Below are 21,474 nucleotides of genomic sequence, written 5' to 3' on the forward strand. Positions count from 1 at the left end.
ATACCATCAAAAAGAACTTTGCTTGTAAGCAGCCAAAATTCAGTCTATGAAGCAACTTCCATCAGTACTTTCAGAGTCCTTCAGCGTACAATGTATGTGTCTCTTATACAGTATTTTGGTTAGCAAAATTGTTTTTGTACAAACATTCCAGTGATCATTGTGGATAAAACAATAAATGAGCCAGATCAGGACAAAATTCAAATTTTCCAGACAGAAATTTACATCTTTGAAATAGCACCTGATACAAAATTGTATTACTGCATGTTCATTTGTAACATTTTAAAGAGAGGAGGTCAGAATTAAAATTATACAATGAAATTTTTTTTCTATAAAATAAAAACTTCCAATTATAAGAGTGAGAATATTAAAACAATTTTTTATTTTAGTATAAAATCAGAGGACCAAATATTACATTTTTGGTTGAGCTTAAAATGTATTCAAATAACTACTTATAAAGGTTATTTAGTGATTTAATTTGTGGTTCTTGGAATAATGGAGGAAATAATTGTGATATCTGAAGTTATGATTTCATTGCCATCTGTGATTATACACACAAAAATAACAGATAGCCTTATTTGGCTACAACATTTCTCAATTCTAGGTCAAATATTCAACAATGTTCTTGCTCAGTGAAACATTCTGACAATCACCTGAGAAGACCCACTTAAATGCCCCAGGTAACAATGTTTGCAGAGATTTTTGTCATGCTTGGCTAGGAGAACCATATCATTAGATTATCATTTCAGATAGAAATTCATTTTTAAAAGAGACTGCAAAACACTAAGCATGCACAAATTCTTTTGCTAGTTAATGATCTGTTTTTAGAACATGCTCTTTTCTTTTTTCTGTTTCTTTTCATACAGATAAGCAATGAAAAAGAAACTTCATGCGAATATAACTGGATTAAGAAAGACGGTGAAACACTACCAAGAGTAAAATCTCTCATTCTCAAAGAGAAGTGAAAACAGTCAGTTTTTCTTTTATCATCCCTTAATGAATGAATGAAAGTCCTATTACCTCTATCCTCCTAATTATTGGTTATTTTTGCAACACACTCTAGGATTTTAGAAGGGTCACACACAAACGGATAAGTTTTTGAAACCATAAGAAGTCTCATTCATTTAAGTTATACAGCAGGATTATTAAGAAACAAGTTTTTAAACCTGAACTGACAAAAGCAGCTGATTTAAAATATTACCTTTGTGTGGCGAAGTCTTCCGCTGGGCAGGAGTGGCTGCCGTTTGCACCTGCTGCTGTTCAACCAAATTTCCTTTACTCTCAGTTCTCAAAATCTTCTCCCCTAAGCTGCTTTTTCTCTGTTTGCTGTTTAAATCATCCCTTCTAGATGATGGCAGCTTAGAAGCTGCATTAGCAAAGAAAGGTCTAGCCAAGCGAGAAGGTTTGGACATTTTAAATAGCAGGGAAATAAAAGACAACAATAATAAAAAGAACCAACCCCAGAAGGTTACCTGCTGGGGCAGCAGCTTCTAAAAAATCCTTTGAGCTTCACTATTCAGTTGCCACAGTTAACAGTATAAAGTGCCACTGGGTGGAAAGTGCTGGGCTGCCACTTGGATTTCTTTTAAACAAAAGGCGTCATGCGGTCACATAGCCCATTTGCTTGACCTGTGGAATGTACATGGGTGTTTCGAAGACGCCAGTGATAGTTTTGCAATGGTAATGCTCCAACTCAGAGTGAATGGCAGATGCCGGAAAAGGGAATGTAAAACACACACACACACACGGAACTTCCTAGCGTGCACAGACTAGATTACATGGGACAGCCCAGAATTGGAAAAAGAATGCAAATATCACCCCACCCACTCAGGTACAATATAGGAAAATGAGCCAGATGTGTGGTATATATTACGATGAAGTGGATACGATGTTCAGTTTCCAGGCATTAGTTCAAACAAATATTTCCTCGCCTTAGAACATTTCTCTATTATATTCCAAAGGGTGACTGTGTAACAAATGCCCAGCTACATAATTACTTCTCCTGTTGTTTACAGAACACGTGTTGCACCGTGGAAAAGAGGGAAGACAGAAGAACGTCATATCCGTGCCTGTTTGGACTGCCACAGGGTACCTAGTAACCGGCGAGAAAGGGAGTTGTGTGTCCATGAGATGTGGTGTGTATGGGATGGGGGGGCAGGGTCCAGGGAAGAGAAATAAATTATTTCACCCTTTAAAGAGTCTGGGCTTTATTCTAATGCACAAATGAATACTTGTCATTGCCATGCTTTCTGAAATAGTAGTAATATAAAAATAAAGCATGTTCAAGGGGTCATATTTTTTGAGGCTGAAGACATTCCTTCCACGAACACACAGCTGGTACCAGGGACACATGACCTCTTCCCCACTCAGGGCAACCATTTCCCTCTTAGTTTCCTACGTCAGTGATTTTTATGACTTGGGGTTAAGCTGTTTCCAACCTCAATTATTCTGTTTTCCCTTAGGGAGTGTCCTACACAAACTCTCTATGAACTAGAAAAAGCTTCCGGGAATATGTAATCACACAACTTCACTCCAAGTGTAAATACCATGATATTCCCTATATATAGTTGATAAATGTGCAGCTACTTAGCACTTTATCAAAAGCAGAATTATGTGCTGGGAAGAGTATACAATTTGGAATCAATTGGACCTGAAGTTACCTCCAAACAGCCCTGCACAAGTTTCTTTTCATCAATAAACTTGGGACAGTAATTCAACCAAAGTGACAAATCTGCACCTTGTCTGGCACATGATAGCACCCCATAAATGTGAATTTCCTTGCCCTGTCCTTCCAAAAGTTTATAGTTTTAATGATTCCCAACAGGTCCAGTACAGCCTTATAAAGCATGACAGCTACAAAGTCAAATCGTCACCCAGCCCAGAGAGACCACAACAAGATTACACTCCTGATTGCCGACCGTCAACCTGGGAGAAAGTAACGTGAAAGCAGACCCTTAGCAGTATGAGAAATGTGTCCTGCCAATGAGATGAACTGCTCACTGCATTTGCACACACTGAGCTATCATAAAATCTACCCCATTAAATACTAGAAAGCTTAACTACCAAATTTAAGTGACCCCTTTACTCTTTATAATTCTTTCCAAATTGGACAGTCCTTGCTTTAATTTATCCAAATGATCTTTTACTTCTGCCTGAGAACCATTGCTTTCTTTGGCCCCTATGGGTTTCTTCACTGTCTCCATCAACAAGAGCAGTTAGCTCTCTTTTCAACAAGAGATTTCATGAAGAAACTGACTCCGACCACATCATAGGCAGCCAAGCGGAGAACATCAGAGTTGTGTTGGGAGCCAGCGGTCAGAAAAGTCCACGCACCAGCCAAGTGACCAGGCCAGGCTCACATTTTAAATCAAGCCTCAGAACCATGACCAAAATGAAATGTCTCAGACCCTGAAGGGCACAAAGCACATGCTGCTGAAGAGCTGTGGTGCCTGGCAGCGGGCGGCTGGGTGCAAGGATCAGGACCAGGAAAGAAGGATGATGTCATCCTAACACCGCTGGAAGCAGGTGGTTTATCTGTGCAACGCGGATGGAAGCATTTCTGAGGAATGGAGTTACGGCTCATCACAGCACAATTTCATTCTCTGGGATAGCCCGGTACAATTAGACCCGGTTTATGAAGGAGAGAGAAAACACAAAGTAGACTATGTACCAGGCTCCTTGTACAGGTGGGACTGTGTTAGCCAGAGTTCTGAGAAACAGAACCAATACGATTGATCTCTCTATCTATCCACCCATCCATCCTGTTAAACACAAACATACACACATATATATGTATTTGTGTATATATACAAAACATATATCCTATTTATATATATCTCTGTCTCCTATAGGACCTGTTTCTGGAGACCCCTGAGAATATACATACACACATACATGTATATCCATAGAAATACATTCCACCACAGTCCCGGTGAATTCAAATACTGGGGAAATTTACAAAGTGACTCTGATGCTCAGTGGGCTTTGGAATCCCTCTAGGACATCTCCCTTCCCTGTGCCCAGGACAGTGGCTGTCCTCTGGCAGCCGCTGCACCTCAGCAGGGAGGGCCACCTGTACGGCTGTTTGCTCATCTTGCTCCTTCCATTTTTAAGGATCACCTGCTGTGAGCAGGTTATAGGGTTGCTCTTACGGGGAGTTTCAGGGAAACTCTCTGAGAACACCAAACCCATTTCACTTGTCAGCTAATCAGAGTTTCAGTTTGAGCTGCAGTACTTGGGGTCTTCTCCTATCACTCAGGAAATAGACTTCACATGTCTGCAGCAAAAATGCATCTGTTTAAATAGCACTGGTTCATCCACAAGGTTAATATTTTAAAGCACAATGAAGAGCATCACACAGTCCAACATCTTTTCTCTCTACTCACTGGAAGTGTCCTGGGATGCTTGGTCATTTAGTGTATATCAAACCCTCAGGCCATCATAAATTCTGGAAGCTGACACAGAAGCTTTTGCCCAGCCATACAACCCAAACTAGCCCAACAAAACCCTTATAAAAACGGAAGATGAAAATAAAGAGGAGAGGTTTTCTTAATTTTTTTCTATCTTTGTTTCATTCCGAAAAGGATCTTAGTTGACTTACAAAACACACACACTCCTAGAATGAATGTAATATGAAGTTAAAATAAGAAATAACTAATAATAGAGGCCAGAGGAAAAGTCAGAACATGGAAATGTATTCTATACTTAAGGCAGATAGAAATTTGGCTCTGAGCTTCCTAGCACCAAAGGGAAAAGGGAAAGAGGAAAATATGTAACCTATGTTATTTTATAATTGTTGGATTCTAAAGTTAGGAAGCTACCATTGGATCACAAAGATCTTGTTTGAGTTGTGAGTGACCTCAGGGCAAAGACCAGCCCCTACAGAACAAACCCTCACTTTCTCTGGGAAATAGAGCACATCTACCAACTTACTCCAAGAAAGTTCCTTTAATCTACAGTGGACAATTTCTCTACTGTGATCAGCAGGAAATTTGCTCATCAACTCCATATCCTAATACTTCCAGACTAAGATCTTTCCCTAGCTGAGTTTTTGGACTCAGATTTACTTTGAATTCTTGGGCTTTATTTCCGCCTGTTTCCTTTCTTGATTGGTGTCTCCCCACAATGACCTAAGCACAGCGTTGGTCAACACTCTGGACCTTGAAGTTACCTTTCTCCTTAAGACTGTAACAAGGCTCCAGCGTGTACTGGTGGTAACCTTGTCCCCCCAGCACTCTAAGTTTTCTCCCCAAGTCTCACAATCTCACTGTCACTACCTCTAGAAATGGCTGACCTTTCTGTCCAAAAAGAGTGGGGCCAGTTTTCTTCCTCCTCTAAAATTCGAAGTACTTACCCTGTCTATTCTAAACCAGCCACCACCACTTTTTCAGTGTTAGAACATCTTGCTGAACCACTTTTAATGATTATCACTATGGGATTGTTCACTGGACTCTTGTCCCTCTCCAAGCCCCTCCCCACATATATCTTTACTTAGCTTCACATCTGGATGTCTCTAGCTCATAGAAATCCTGGAAGATTCTGCTGACATTATTCCTCACCGAAGAAACAACACTACGATGTTCAGAGTATGGGGCTTGGGGAAACCATCCCTTCCCGTAAACTCTCTTCCTCCTGGTTCTGATCCTGTGCTATGGCTCCTGAATTCGGCTTTTGTAACCACCTCAGCAGCCTTGGCCCAGGGATGATCTGGGAAGGAGGAGGCTGCTGGGGTGTGGCTCCCAGAGGCTGGCTCAAGGCCACGGCCTGCAGTGACCCTGCACTTGGCCGGCCTGCACCCGGGCTCTCTCACAGTCTGTTAATCTGCCACTTCTGCTTTCCCATCAGGATTTGACACCAGTAGCTACCTACACATGACTGGTCCTTTGATCCAGAATACCTCCCAACTCAGAGTTCTCTCACACCTCTCTGAACCTGTTCTGTTTTTCAAATCCTGACAGCTTAAACTGACACAAAATCTCCATGCTTACTAGTTCTTTCTTACAGCTAACCCAAACTCCTCCTAGAAGCTTTGAACAAACTTTCTCTTGTTTTGACATGGAAATTGAGATCATATACAAGGGAATATCTTCCCTCATTTCTTCATGACCCACCTTGTGTAATGGGAGTTCTGTGTACTAACTGGGGTTTTCTCCATGATCTGGAGACTTGAATTGGCCCGGTCACCTTCCCAGGTAGCCACACCTGCCTCACAGTTGGAATGATTAGTGTCTTCCCGGTGCACCTTGGAGATGCAGACAGGGACTGGGTTAGGTCCACCTGCAGGATGCCCTCAGGGTGGGTGAGAAAATGTAAATGACAATCCACGCCCAACTGAGGCGGTGAAGGCAACAGACAAAAAGCGATGCCTCCCAAGATGAAAGTATGCAGGCTGCTGGCGGCCTGGTTTTCCTTGAGACAGTAGCGATTATTAATAGCAATTGTTAGCACTTACTGTGCATTTTTCAAAAATTTATTTATTTTTTATTTTTGGAGGGTAATTAGGTTTTTATTTTATTTTTAATGGAGGTGCATGGGATTGAACCCAGTACCTTGTGCCTGCTAGGCACGCACTCTACCACTGAGCTACACCCTCCCCCAATATTGTGCATTTTTAATACATACAACATGATTCTGAGTCAATTATCCCTCACTGTCACCCTAAAAGGTAGATTCTACCACCCCCATTTTACAGATAAGTAAATTATGGCACTCATAGGCCTGGAAACTCACCCCAAATCTCACAGATTGAAGGTACTAAAGCTGGGATTTGAACTCAGGCTGGCCCCAGAGTCTGCCCTTGGCTCTAGGAATCACAGTGTCTGACTGTAATCCACACGGCCCACTGAGCGTAAAATTCAGTGATTTGTTTAGTCACAGTGGTGACCTGGGACAAGTGCCTCTGTCTTCTTGGATGTCACATGCCAAACCGCCAAATGCACCGGCAACCTGTAGCTGCAAGGGTCCCGCATATGTACCTGAGTTTTGCGTCACGGAGATCAGGCAGCTCCAGTCTGGAAGCAGCACATCCTGTGTTGGGGAGCAGGTGGGAGAGCAGCAGTCTGGAGGGAGTGAGCAAGGAGCTTTTGATGTGGAAACAACACGACCATGGCGAAGGTGAAGGGGAGAAGGGGCTTGAGGGCGGCAGCCACGCTCCCCTAGGAGGACAGGTGCCTGCATACCAGCATCTCCCAGGCATCTCGCGCTTCCCCGTCCCTGCCTCCTGACCTTGCTTTTTGCCATGTGTCCAGCAAAACAACTTGGTGAAATTGGTCTGCCTTCTGAGCTCACTCTGCCCACAGAAACACCCCAGTCTGTTAGGTAACTGCAAAGAAGTCACTTTACCTCTCGTGACCAAATCACCTTGAAAAAAGTGTCCTGGTATCTGTCCTGTTCATATCACAGGGCTGTCGCAACCATCAAGTGAGAGAATGAATATGAAAGCACTCTGACAACTGTAAATTAACACATGAGTTAAAGGCAATAATTTTCGTAGCTGTAAGTGACCAATTTTCCTATTTATCCTGAAGACTGCTTAGGTATATTAGAGTCTTAATAGCAGCGGGTCAGTGAATGTTTTGTGTAAGGGGCCAAACAGTCAAAAATTTCAGCTTTGAGAGCCAAATGATCCCTGTGGGAACTGTTCCACTTTGCTATCAGAGTGTGAAAGTAGCCACAGACCAAACACGAGTGACTGGGCAAGGCTGTGTTCCAATAAAACTTGATTTATAAAAATAGATGTGACAGAGTTACTCACTGTTTGCTATAGAACAGATGTGACCCCTGTTCTATAGCAGCCAATTAACCACTCGTGAATGACAATACCATTCGAATTCCTGTCTCCTTGACTAAAACCCCTGCTTTATGGATTCCTTGCCTCACCCTGTCTAATTGAGCACACTCTGTACTCTGGCTCCAAATCTAGATGTGAACTATTTCTTAAATCACTTCCCCCCACTAGTTGGACCTTACATCACATTCAGGGACTTGAGGTAGGTCTCATGATGGTCTCCATGAACAGATATATTGATTCTAACAATTACGAAACACAGCGGGGACAGGACTAACACCCACTGCTTTGGCTAGCTGGAGTCTACCAGGCTTTCTCATTTTGTACCAATAGTTCATTTATACAGGTTGCCAGATGTAAGAAGGCATAGTCTGAGTGTCTGGATAACTGAATCTATGGTCTGAACTTATCTTGTAAAAATGTTCATGCTTCGTAGATTTAAGACAAAGGCTTGTAAGTTCAGATTCCTCAATTTCCTTCTTAAACGCAACAGAGAGGTTTCTTGATTTAACAACTCTAATTTCTAAGAATCTTTTAAAAAGCATTTTTTTTATGAGTTCAATAAAAGTTGCTTTACACTCATGATGTCACCCATCTGTGCTTCTATATTGTAAAAGAACCTTAAAATTATTTAGGACATGCTTCAGTATGTTATAAAATTGTCAGTGCCAAGAAGAACTTTCTTGGTTTTTATTGCAAAACCTCCCATACATAGGAGGCAGAAAGACTTATCTGAACCAACAGAAGATTTGGAAGCAGTTTGAAAAAGTTGTCCAAAAATGTGTTAGACAGCCAGGTTGTGACGGAGGCTGGAATTTAGTAGTTACAGACGGTTGGTTTTCCATGTGCCATTTTAAGAATCATATCGGCTCTAAGTGCAAGTTAAAATTTTATATTTAAAAATAGAATCCTGAAGTCAAGATAAGCGATTTCTTATTAGGCTGGTCTTCAGTGATATTGTGGAAAGTACAACTTAAAATAGAACAGCTTGAAAACACTGAGTAATGTAAAGAAGTTATTCTTATGACTTATTGGTAATAGCAGTGTGTTCAGATTTATCCATGAGGTTGTAAATATTTGTAACTATAATGGGCAGTCCTTTTACTTACTCTAAAATGCAAGTGAGGCAACAGTGTTGCAAGACACCTGCTGCCCCTCCCCACTTCAGATACTAAGTAGATCTACACAATTCTGAGAAGGAAAAAACAATCCAGTGAAAACATGAAGGAGGCAACCAACAAACACAATGGTTATCTGACAAGTGGATGAGCTTACTAATTCTTGCTGTAACTTAAAAAGGTGCTGGGGCTCCATGTTTATAATTTCAAATTATTCAAGTTCTTAGTTATTATAAAACATCCAACATATTGAATAGTCCAGGTTAGTAAGAGCCAAATCTTAAAAAAGGAAAAAGTAAGAAGAGGTTATTTCAGAACTTCCAGGCACTTGTGGAAATAAGGAATGACATTTAGTTCACCAGACACCTGCTGCTTTTCTGCAATACCAAAGAAATCCTTTCTGGTTTCCATAGGCTTTAAAATGCTCTGATTTAATGGTGGTAAGGGGTTTGAGAAATCATGATATGAATGCAAAAACTAAATAAAACTAACAGTGCACTACATATTCATTTAACTTTTGAGGAAGGATGAGTAGAAAGTGTAGCCGCCGAACATCAAACATTTTGAGATGTGATCCGTCAACAAAGACAATGCAAATGTTGTTTTTAAATGTTTAAAGATTACAATTCCCTTTTCCCTATATTCAAACCACAGTAAATTTTAGACAAAACTAATAAAGAAATCGGACTCCAAAAAATAGTGAAATTAAAAAATGGCTCTTTGAATATAAAATTGCACGGCTTTAAAAAGTATTCAAGGCCAAGAATCACGTGAAAAGATGCTCAAGATCTTTAATCATGAGGGAGATGCAAACCAAAACCACGAGATATCACATGCTGATTAGAATGAACATTATAAACAAGCAAACAAAAATCCCCCAAATCAGATAGCAAGTACTGGGGAGGATGTGGAAAAATTGGAACCCTTGTGCACTTTTGATGGGAATGTAAAGCAGTGCAGCCACTGTGTAAAATGGTATTGGTAGGTCCTCAAAAAATTAAATGTAGAATTACCATATGACCCACTGATTCTAGTTCTGAGTATATGGCCAAAATAAATGAAAGCAGGAACTGGAACAGATATTTGCATATGTTCATAGATGTATTATTCACAGTAGTCAAAAGGTGGAAGTAATCCAAGTGTCCATCAACAGATAAACAAAATGTGGTGTACGCATACAACGGACTATTAGTCAGCCTTAAAAAGGTAGGAAATTCTGACTTACAACGTGAATGAACCTTGAAGACATTGTGCTAAGTGAAATAAGCCAGTCATAAAAGCATAAATGTGTATGTTCCCACTTATATCAGGTACCTACAGTAGTCAAATACATAAAGAAAGAAAGAACAGTGGTTACGAGGCACTGTGGGGAGTGAAAAGGGAATTAATGTTTCATGGGTGCGGAGTTTCAACTGAGGAAGATTAAAAAAAGTTCTAGAGACGTTAGAGATGGATGGCGGTGATGGTTACACAGCAATGTGAATGCACTTAATGCCACAGAACTGTACACTGAAAAATGGTCAAAATGGAACATTTTATTGCAGTAAAAATTATTCAGGTCCATATTTGCTGGCACTGTAATTTCTCCTTGTGAAACTAAGGTTAGACAGTGGTCCCTCTTCTCCCTCTTTCCAGTTTCCTGTAGCCTGGGCAATGCCAAATGCAAATCCTGTTTTCACAAGATGAATTTAAGGAGATGAGCAGAGTCATTCCGCTCCCTGAAAAAAACCATGATTTTCTCTTTGAAGCCTAACCATGGCTGCCAGCAGACCCAACAGCTCCCCTTTCACGGTCACACAGCCACACAGCAAGCAGAGGATGCAAAGCCTTTGGAACTGAAATTTAATTCCATTCTCTCTCCCTTCCTTCAACAAAGACAGACACAAACTACTGCTCCAGTTGTTATGAGCAAGACTAGAGATGGATTTACCTCAAAAAGACTCTGAAACCACCTTTTCAGAACTTGTCTCCCGCCTCTGCTTCCTTGCCCCTGTCCTTTCTTTTCATTGGAGAGCACCTCTTTTTCTTGAAAGGTATAGCAGACCTTCCTCAAAGTGAGGGAGAGGTTTCCCTGCATGGCTTTAGAGTCCTTGCTGGCAAGTCCTTTGGCTCTGCCTTTCCAAAATTTGCCCTGAATTATATTATAGAAGCTCCTGTACTGAAGTTTCCCATTTTTTTCCTAAGTGAATAAAGAGCCAGTGAACAGCCTGCATTTGTTTTTATGAAGCAAAAGAAGCTCACCCTGGTCCCTGAATCCTCTTTAGAGTAGATGAAAGGAAGAATTGATGACATGCTGTGCAAGAATAGTCTATAGCCCTCATATCTCTGCAGACTCGTGCTCGCAAACAAGGCAGTGTAGATATTTATGTAGAGAAACAGAGCAGCGTGTATTTTAAAGAGAGCTTTGGTACTTCTTCATTTTTTTAACCCTTCTAATTTCCAAAACCAGATGGGGCTCTAAAGGTCTTTTTTGGATTGTCTTGCATCTCCAATCCAGGGTAGGATTATTCAGATGATCCTTCTACTTCTTAAAAAAGAAAAAAAGACAAAAAATTACCCACTTACGGGTAGTTAAGGAAACTGTGAAATACAAGTTTATTTTCCATTATATTTTAATGTCATTTCACAGCCCTTGGCTTCCTTCACTTCTTCTTTCTTCCTTGACATCTTTTTTACATCCTCAGGAGGCCCCTAATTTTAACCCATGGAAAATATGCTCTCTGGAAAAGCTCTTCACAGGGTATTTATAATGTAGGATTTTTTTTTTAGCTTATGGCATAAAGTTTATTTCACAGTATTAAAATTTTAAAATATCAAATATAACATTTATGGAAGCAGAAAACTATTGATATACCACAAGTGATATTTAGATTTTATAGTACTCCTCAGATAATTTTTAAAAATTTTGAGATACAGCAAATATAAAAAGGATCTATACCTCCTGGGCATATATCTAGGAGGAGCCCTACTTCAGGATGACACCTGCACCCCAATGTTCATAGCAGCATTATTTACAATAGCCAAGACATGGACACAGCCTAAATGTCCATCAACAGATGACTGGATAAAGAAGATGTAGTATATTTATACAATGGAATACTACTCAGCCATAAAAACCGACAACATAATGCCATTTGCAGCAACGTGGATGCTCCTGGAGAATGTCATTCTAAGTGAAGTAAGCCAGAAAGACAAAGAAAAATACCATATGAGATTGCTCATATGTGGAATCTAAAAAAAAAAAACAAAGCAGAAATACAAAACAGAAATAGACTCACAGACATGTGGTTGCCAAGGGGGCGGGGGGGATGGGAAGAGATAGACTGGGATTTCAAAATTGTAGAATAGATAAAGAAGATGATACTGTATAGCACAGGGAAATGTATACAAGATCGTATGGTAGCTCACAGAGAAAAAAATGTGACAATGAATATATACATGTTCAGGTATAACTGAAAAATTGTGCTCTACACTGGAATTTGACACAACATTGTAAAATGATTATAAATCAATAAAAAAATGTTAAAAAAAATAAAAAGGATCTATACCAAAATGTAAAGTTAAAAAATACAAAAGACACACATATACCCATTTCCAAGCTTTAGATATAAAATACTACATTTGAAGAAAATGTGAAATCCTCCAAGTATTTCCAGTTGGTCACATGCCCTTAAACCCTGACATGACAGCTTCTCTGGATTAAGTTTTAACGATTCTCTTGTTTTTCTTCATAGTTGCAAATGTATCTATATGTATAAACATTATCTTGTCTGGTTTTGCTTTTTTTTAAGTTTATATAAATGACCTCAAATAGTATTTGTTCTTCTGTGATTTACCATTAGCTCAGCATTATGTTTCTTGAGATTCATATATGTATGTACATGAAAGACTGTAATTCATTCAGTTTCACTTCATAAAATAGCCCATGATATGAGCATATTACATTCTACAGTTGATGAATATTTGGTTTGTTTTCAGTTTGAGGAAAGGATTTGTTTTTTTTTTTTCTACACAGATAATCAACCAATCAATTATACCTCACCATAAACTATCCTTTCCCATGGATCTGAAATGTCAGCTCTGTCATTAGTTCCCATTTTGTGTGAGTGTTTTCTGAATTCTTGAATATGTTTTGTTTATCTATTTGTCTACCCCTGTGCTATGTTGTCTTAATAATTAGAGCTAAATAATAATAAAAATAGCTAATGTATGTTGACATTTGTGCCAGATACTGTTCCACATACTTTTTACATGGTAATTCATTTATTCCTCATCATTACTCTGTGAAGTGGGCACTATTATTATGTGGATGAAGAAACTGAGGCTCAGAGAAATAAATTGTAGGTATCCAGGCAAAATTAGAAACTCAATCTATCCAAATAGATTGTGTAAATGTGACTCATATTATAAATCATGGTATCTGGTTGGGCAATGGTTCTTCTTAAGGTGAGTCTTGGGTATTCCTAGTGCTTTGTTTATTTCATGCAAATTTTATAAACATCTTGCTAAGTTCCATGTAAAACAAAAATTATTAAAATTTCCACTAATTCTCACAAGGAAAAGTTCATGACCAGATGGCTTCATTGGTAAAAATTTTGCCAAACATTTAAACTTACACAATGTTATATGTCAATTACACCTTAATAAAGCTGGAAGAAAGTTTTCCATTGGTATTGCACTGAATCTATAGATAAATTTACACTATTGAATATTCCTATCCATTAACATTATATTCTCTCCTTTTACTTAGATTTTAAATAATTAAGTTTTATCATGTTTTCTATATTCTATAAATTGTACATCTTTTGTTAAATATATTACTGGGTACTTTATCTTGTTTTTGCTACTGAAAAAGGTGCCATTTTAAAGTTACATTTTGTTTGTTGCTGTTTTGAGGAATTAACCAATTCCTCAAAACAGCAACAATTGATTAATTGACTTTAACCAGTTTCTGGCTTGCTTCTGGCAACCACAGAATAAAAAAGACCAGATTTGCTCTTCTTCAAACAACTAGGAAAAGAGACAAAATATATGAAAGAATGGTTTTCAAACATTATACGATGCATAGCACAGGAAAGTGATTGCTGAGAGAATAAAAACAAATGAGGTGAGCTCAACAAATGTCCCTGGTTATTGTCTGGGAGTTTTCAGACCCCAGTGAAGGGAAGGGATACCCAAACAGAGGCCAGCTATCTCTCTGAGTTGAGGAGGCAGAGTCCAATGTGCAGGGAGGCAAAGGCACACTTCTCAGGGCAAAATACACAGAAGGGTGCTGTACAGAGATATGGAAATGCATAGAGTATTTTCTCTGATCGTAACAGAATTCAATTATAAACCAGTAGTAGAAAGCTACTTGAAAAATCCCCACATATTAAATAATCCATGAGTTAAAGGAGAAATAGTAAGTAAAATTATAAAATATTTTAAATTGAATGAACTTGAATAGATAACATAAAAATACTTGAGTGATGTTGCTAAAGCATGCTACAAGGGAAAGTTATAGCATTATATAATGTTATACAGGCTTACATTATAGGTATTTTTGCCAGAAAATAAGAAAGGTCTCAAACAATGATCTAAGCTTCCACCTTGAACAAATTAAATCTGGAGTAAGTATAAGGGAAGAATCAACAAAGAACACAATTCAATGCAATAGATAACAGAAAAGCAATGGAGAAAAATCAATGCAACCAAATAGTAATTCTATGAGAAGATCAATAAAATTTATGAGGTTCTAGACAGCATAATCGAGAAAAAAAGAATTACACAGACTATCAATATCAAGAATGAAAGAGAAGGTATGACAAAAAGATATAGTTATGAGTAACTTTATAGCAATAAATTTAACCTAGGTGAAATGTACAAACTGCTTTAAAGATATAAACTATCAGACCTCACTCCAGAAGATATAGGTAATTTCCCATATCTATAAAAGAAATTGAATTGATAATTAAAAACCAGACCATGATGAAAACTTCAGCCTGAGATAACTTCATTATTGAATTCTAAAGACATTTAAGGAAAATATAACACAAATTCTATCCACACTCTTCCAGAAAATAGAAGCAAAGTGAGTATTTCTTTCCTAACTCATTCTGTGAGGCCAAGTTAACATGATACCAAAACTAGATGACATTATCAGAAGACTACTGACCAAAATGTATCATAAACATATATGTAACAGTCTCAAAGGAAATTTTTAACAATTTGAATCTAGCAATATATAAAAAGGGTAACATATTATGCTAAGGATATATCCTAGAAATGTGAAGTTACTCTAACATTTGAAAATCAATGTAATTCACCATTTTAACTCATCAAAAAAGGAAAACAAGATAGGATCATCCTGTAGAACCAGAAAAAGAATTTGATCAAAATAAACACACATTCATAATAAAAACCTTTAGTAAATTAAGAATAAAGAGAACATCTTCAATCTGATAAAAAAAAACACTGATGAAATAACTTAGCAGCTAATATCTCAATGATGAAAGAATGATTGCTTTCTTTCTGACAAGATGTTTGCTCTTGTTTCTTTCCAGGAATTTACCGAGGGTTTTATTCCAGTGCAACAAACAGCACAAGAAAAAGAAATAAATACATTCAGATTAGAAAGAAAAAAAGTAACACTCTCTTTATTTACAGATGACATGATTTCTATGTGGAAAATCCACAAGATGCTACAATAAAGCTACTGGAACTAAGTTTAGCAAGATCACTGGAGACAAGGTCAATACATAAAATTAACTGAATGTCTATATTTTAGCAAAGAATTATTGGAAAGCAAGAATTTAAATACTATTTATAATACCCACAAAAATGTGAAATACTTCATGATAAATTTAACAAGATAAATCTAATACTTCAAGATAATTTAATGTGCGAGACTTGTAAAACCAGAAACTACAAAACTTTGCTGAGGGAGATTAAGAAAGACATAAATTAATAGAGACTACCACGTTCATGGAAGACTATATTGCTTTGCTTTCAGTTATCTGCAGATTCATGGCAACTTCAGTAAAAAACCTAGCCAGCTTTCTTGTAGAAATTGGAAAACTGATTCTAAAATATATAGAAACATAAAAGAAGTAGAACAGCTAACACAATTTTGAAAAGGAAGAGCAAAAGTGGAGGACCTACGCTCCATAATGTCAGATCTTATTACACAGCTACATTTGTCAAGAGTGTGTTTAGAGTAACAGTAACCATACACATCAATGGAACATCACAGAAATTTCAGGTATAGACTCATACGTATCTGGTCAGTTGATTTTTGAAAAGAAATGGAGGCAATTTAATGGGGAAAAGGATATTCTTTTCAATAAGTCACACTAGGATGGTTGAGTATCATAAGCAAGACTTGAACCTTTACCTAACACCAAACACAAATATTGGGAATATTAGTGTACTGCTATCAATTCCTTTACTATTTTAAACTTTAGTTTTGAGTTACTTTCTTAGGGACTGCTCAAGGGATTACAATATTCATCTTAATTTATCGCAACTGACTTCAGGTTAATACGGACTACATTCTAGTAAAATAAAACAATTTTGCTCCAATACAGCTTTACCCTTTCCCCACTTTGTGCTATTAGTATTACATATAGTGTAAGTCTATCTGTAATAAGCCCAATAATAGTCTTAAATTATGGCTTTATATAATTTTATCATTTTTATTAAAATTAACAGAAAAAATATTTTAGTAGTCTTTTATTTACTTACATATTTACCATCTTTGATCTCTTCATTTCTTCCTTTGATTTTAAATTATTGTCTCATGTCATTTTTTAAAAATATTGACTTTAAAAACTGTTTCTTCTGGCCCACAGTGAATGGGCGCCGAGGCTGCAGCTGCTGCAGAGGCGGAAGCCGCGGGGGTCGCGGAGGCCGCGGGGGGCCGGCGCCCAGGCCCTGGCGCACGGGGGCGCGCCCGAGGCGCAGGCCGGGCCCAGCAGCCGCTGCAGAGCCCGCAGGAAGCCCCCTGAGCGCAGTCTGGCAGCAGCCACTGCCACCATGGCCCAGATCCTGCTGCTGGAGATCCCGAACTTCGGCAGCACCATCCTGGAGTTCCTCAACGAGCAGCGGCTGCAGGGCCTGTACTGCGATGTGACGGTGATGGTCAAGGGCCATGGCTTCAAGGCCCACCGGGCCGTGCTGGCCGCCAGCAGCTCCTACTTCCGCGAGCGGTTCAGTAGCAGCTGGAGCGCTGTGGTGGAGCTGCCGGAGGCCGTGCAGCCCCAGTCCTTCCAGAAGATCCTCACCTTCTGCTATACGGGCCGGCTGAGCATGAACATGGGCGACCAGTTCCTGATCATGTATACGGCCGGCTTCCTGAAGATCCAGGAGATCGTGGAGAAAGCCAAAAACTCCTTCCTCAAGGTGAGCTCCCCCAGCTGCCACTCCCAGGGCCTGCATGCCGAGAAGGCCCCTTCGTCCGAGCCCCAGAACCTTGTGGTGCAGAAGTCAAGCTGGCCGGCCTGTGACAAACCGCGGGCCCTCGTGTGTCGTGTCAAGACAGAGCAGCAGGAGTCGGACTCTGTGCAGTGCACGCCCATGGCCAAGCGGCTGTGGGGCAGCGGCCAGAAGGAAGCTGAGGGTGGCAGTGGTGGCAACGGCAGCCGCAAGGTGATCAAGTTGTCCATGCCGGACCTGGCCGCCAGCAGGCAGTCCCAGCAGGCCCCTGTGGTGGTGGCTGCGGCACAGCCCACCCGGGTGGCTGCAGGGGCCTGGGCTGGGCAACCGACTCGGGGGGCAGCGGCAGTGGAAGTGGTGGCGGCAGCAGGGGGAGTGGTGAGTGGGCCCAGCACATCAGAGTGGTCCAGCCCTGGCACCTCCAGCGCCAACACCAGCGACAGCCCCAGCTCCTATGACAGCAAGGCGGATGAGGAGGAGGAGGCGAGCGATGAGGGCACAGATGAGCACTACCCGCAGATCTGCAACATGCACACCATGCGCAGCATGGTGAATGTCGACCAGACAGGTGAGGCGCCCCCCCGGCCCCCAAGCCTGGTCCTATTACCCTCCTACTGCCCCTGTCCCCAGCACGCCACTCTCTCCCGCTTCCAGCCGGGAAGGTGGAGGCCTTCCATGAGCATGTGGCCCCTAAGTCCGTGAATCGCATATGGGTGCAGCAAGACCAGGAGTCTCTTCTGGCTGAGCTCGTCAAACAGATTGGCAACCGCTGCCACCCAAAGCTCTCTGAGGAGGGTGACCCCTTTGAGAAGCTGGAGCTGGTGACAGGTGGGCCAGCCTCACTTCCTCCCTGAATTCCTCCTTCCTCCACCTGGGGCCGCGGTGTCCTCTGGGCCGGCAGCCTATGGCGTAGTGGTTAGGAGCCAGACTCAGGGTCCAGTCTCAGCCCTGCTGCCCACTGGCTGTGTCCTGGGGCAGCTGACACGAATCAAAGACTGACCTCTAGGTGGCCACCGCAGAAGCTGGTGTAAGTGTTGGCAGCACTGTTGGCCACATGGGGTGGTTTCATAGCGTGGTTTGAGGGTGAGCTAACACAGTGGTTAAGAATCTGGCCCTTGGAGCCAGGGTGCCAGGGTGTGAGCCTCTGCTGCCTGCTCTGGTGTTTGTGTGAGCAAGAGCCCGTCATGGGTGCCCCATGGATGGTGGCACCACAGTCTCTGTCCTTTCCTGAGTGCTGATGTGGCCACTTTGGGTTGAGTTGTCAAGGAGGGTCTTGGTCCAGCCCAGGCCAGAGCCTGGCCATGTGGGGGGTGTGGCAGTTTAGGCCCCCGGCCATCCTCTGGCCCCCCCACTTCCAGGCACCAACGTGTATATCACGAGGGCGCAGCTCATGAACTGCCATGTCAACGCAGGCACGGAGCACAGGATCTTGCTGCGGCGCCTCCTGGGCATCTTCTTTGACCGGTGAGGCCCATGCCAGAGCCCCCAGAGTGGAGGGAATGGGGCTGCCCTGTGTCCCCCCCACCACCACAGCAGGCCTGACTCCCCTCCTCCTTGGCCCCTACCTAGGATCACCCTGGCCAACAGCTGCGGCACTGGCATCCGTCCTTCCAATAACCTCAGCCGCAAACCATTGGATAGTGGCATCCTCCATGCCGTCAAGTGTGAGTGTCTGGCTTGCTGGGTCGGGGTGGTGGGGGGCCTGGGGTGGGCAGATGGTCCTTTTCCCTGGTGTTGTTGATCCTGATGGATGGGTAGAGTTAGGTGTTAAGAAGGATTCTGAGGTTCAGCCTAGGCTTGTTGGGAAGAGGGCTAGGATTGGAGATTTCTTGCGGTGGGGTACACTGAAGGGAAGCCACAAAGCCTATGGGAGAGGGTCTAAAACGTGCCAGTTGTCAGGAGGGAAGGCTAGATTTTCACGTGGAATTGCCCAGCTTCTAAATTCTGGCAAATGACCCACATTTTTCAAGAGCACTGGGCCATCTCGTATCAAATCCACACCTCATGGCCAAGCTCAGTCAGGCCCGGGGCCCAAGGATGTGTTTTAGTGTGCTGTCTGCAACGCCTCGGTTCTCTCACCTCTGGGGGATGTTGAGGGGTGCCGCACACGCGTGTGTGTGTGTGTGGGTGGGTGGGTGGGTGTGGGTGTGTAGTGGGGAGATTTTGGAACAGCATGGCTGAGTGCCCATTTGGAGGATGGGAGGCCAAGGCCACGGTCAGCCTGAGCTCCCCATTCTGCCCACACAGGCTACTGCCAGAACTTTACTCCCAGCTTCAGGGAGAGGGAGATGAACACCATCGTGGCCGACATGTGCACCAACGCCCGCCGCGTTATGCGTAAGAGATGGATCTCCAAGGTCAAGCCACTCATGGCCGAGGGTGACTCCTCCACCACCTCCTTCAGCTACACAGGTAAGACAGAGCCGGATATGATGGGTGCCGAGCATGGCTTCGAGACGGCCAGCCACGACGGCGAGGCTGGCCCCTCAGCCAATGAGGCCCTCCAGTAACCCCCGCCAGACCCTCCTGTGGGGCCGTCACACTCCCCCTCCTGTCACACCCTCCCACCATCTTGGTCATGAGCTACTGTCTGCCCTTCCCCAGGACCCACGGGGGGCACTGCATGCTCCTGGACCCTCTGCCTCTGCTGTCCTGCCCCCTGACCCCAATCTGATGGGGGATCGGGCTGGGAGAGGATGGCAGGTGGTGCGAGGTCTGTGTTGCCTACTCCAGCACACGCTCGTGCACAGTCGGGGAGCTCTTGCCCCCCCAACCCCTCGCAGTTGTCTCCCCACTCACCGGGCCGGGGAACAGAGAGGGGCCGGCCTGGGGGGCTTGGGAGGTCCCCTTTCTCAGGGCCTGGGCCACCTAGCGGGAGCAGGCTGGGGGAGGGGGGCTGCTGCCTTTCCCTCCCTTCTCCACCCCCACCCCACCCCCATGGCAGGGCTCCAAGCCCCCACCCCCTACCCCCAGTACATACTTTTGAAAACATTTTTTTAGCTAATGAAATATTAAAGTTTTTATTTTTTCAAACCAATGGGACTATATCTGATGTTCCCTTCGGTCCCTGAGGCCGTGGAAGACAAGATAGGGTAGGGCACCGGGGACAGGCTGAATGTGCACATGCATATGGAGTGTGGGCTTGCGTTTCCAAGGTGGGGTCCCAACTCCCGCTCTGCCTGGGCTCCTGTGGGTCTGGCGAGTTCCCCCTCACCCCTGATGCCTCCCCCTCGGAGCTACATTGGAAGGGCATCCCTGGTGTTGGTCACGTGGCAAGCCGCTGGGCCAACCAAGGCTCTGGGGTGGGCTGGGGCACCAGTCAGACCCCAAAAGGAAGCAGGAGTCCCCGGGCACTCCCCTCCTTCCAGGCCTTAGCGGGGCCAGCTCTCTGGGACTGGGGTCTTCTCCCTCCCCACCCCTTGTCCTGGGCAGGCCCCTGCCCAGCCCCCTCCCTGCCTTGTCCTCGGGTGGGGCTCTCCCCTGTTCCTCCTCCAAGCTCCTGCAGCACTGGGTTGGGTGGCAGAGCTCTCTCATTTCAGGAACCCCAGGAGGTGCCCCTGGCTCCCGGGACTGTGTATGGGGGTGCTGAGGGGTTGAGAGGTTGAGAGAGGGGCTGGGCAGGGGTGCAGGGGAGGAAACTCCTCACCAGAAGAGCCAAAGACAGGGTTGTGCCTTACCCCAGGGGCCACCCCTGCGCCCCTCCCACCCTGCCCTCCCTGCTCCTGGGCTGCCTGCTGCTGTTCCTTCCCCCTTCCCCGCCCTGCCCGACCCTGAGCTGCGTGGACCTCCCCCACCCTGGGCAGCCGGGAAGGAGCATGAGTGGAGAATCACTGACCAACACAAAAAAAGACTGTGGAGGGCCCCCTCCACCTCCCCTGGCTGCCCATTCACCCGTACCTCTTTGACGCAGGACAGACGACCCACCCTGTCCACGTGGAGTGCCAATGCCGTCCCTGCCCTGGACCAAGCCCCCCTCCCCAGGCCCGTAAGTGAGATTGCACACGAACTATTGTAAGAAGAGGAGCCGCACTGGGAAATGTGAATCGTGAGAATATCAGTGATACTGATGAGGAGAGTAAACCAAGTGCGTTTGTAACCAAATAAATAAATAAGTAGAAAGTAGAAAATAAAAAATAAAAACTTTTTCTTGTAAGGCAGATC

General features: G+C 43.1%; 2 protein-coding genes across 2 annotated transcripts in view; one reads left to right on the top strand and one right to left on the bottom strand.

Annotated features, from left to right (window-relative positions):
* Nucleotides 1-21,474, bottom strand: part of KIAA1217 (KIAA1217 ortholog) — a 669,685-nt gene that overhangs the window by 397,769 nt on the left and 250,442 nt on the right. The gene's annotated exons all lie outside the window — the stretch shown is intronic.
* On the top strand, nucleotides 16,915-19,823 carry LOC102534677 (nucleus accumbens-associated protein 1-like). Its single transcript, XM_072955197.1, has 5 exons — nucleotides 16,915-17,881; nucleotides 17,968-18,141; nucleotides 18,672-18,777; nucleotides 18,883-18,977; nucleotides 19,561-19,823. Exons 1-5 carry the CDS (start codon nucleotides 16,915-16,917, stop codon nucleotides 19,821-19,823), a joined length of 1,605 nt encoding a protein of 534 aa, XP_072811298.1.

Source organism: Vicugna pacos, chromosome 35 (genome assembly GCF_048564905.1).
Source record: "Vicugna pacos chromosome 35, VicPac4, whole genome shotgun sequence".
In the NCBI taxonomy this organism is placed as follows: Eukaryota; Metazoa; Chordata; class Mammalia; order Artiodactyla; family Camelidae; genus Vicugna; species Vicugna pacos.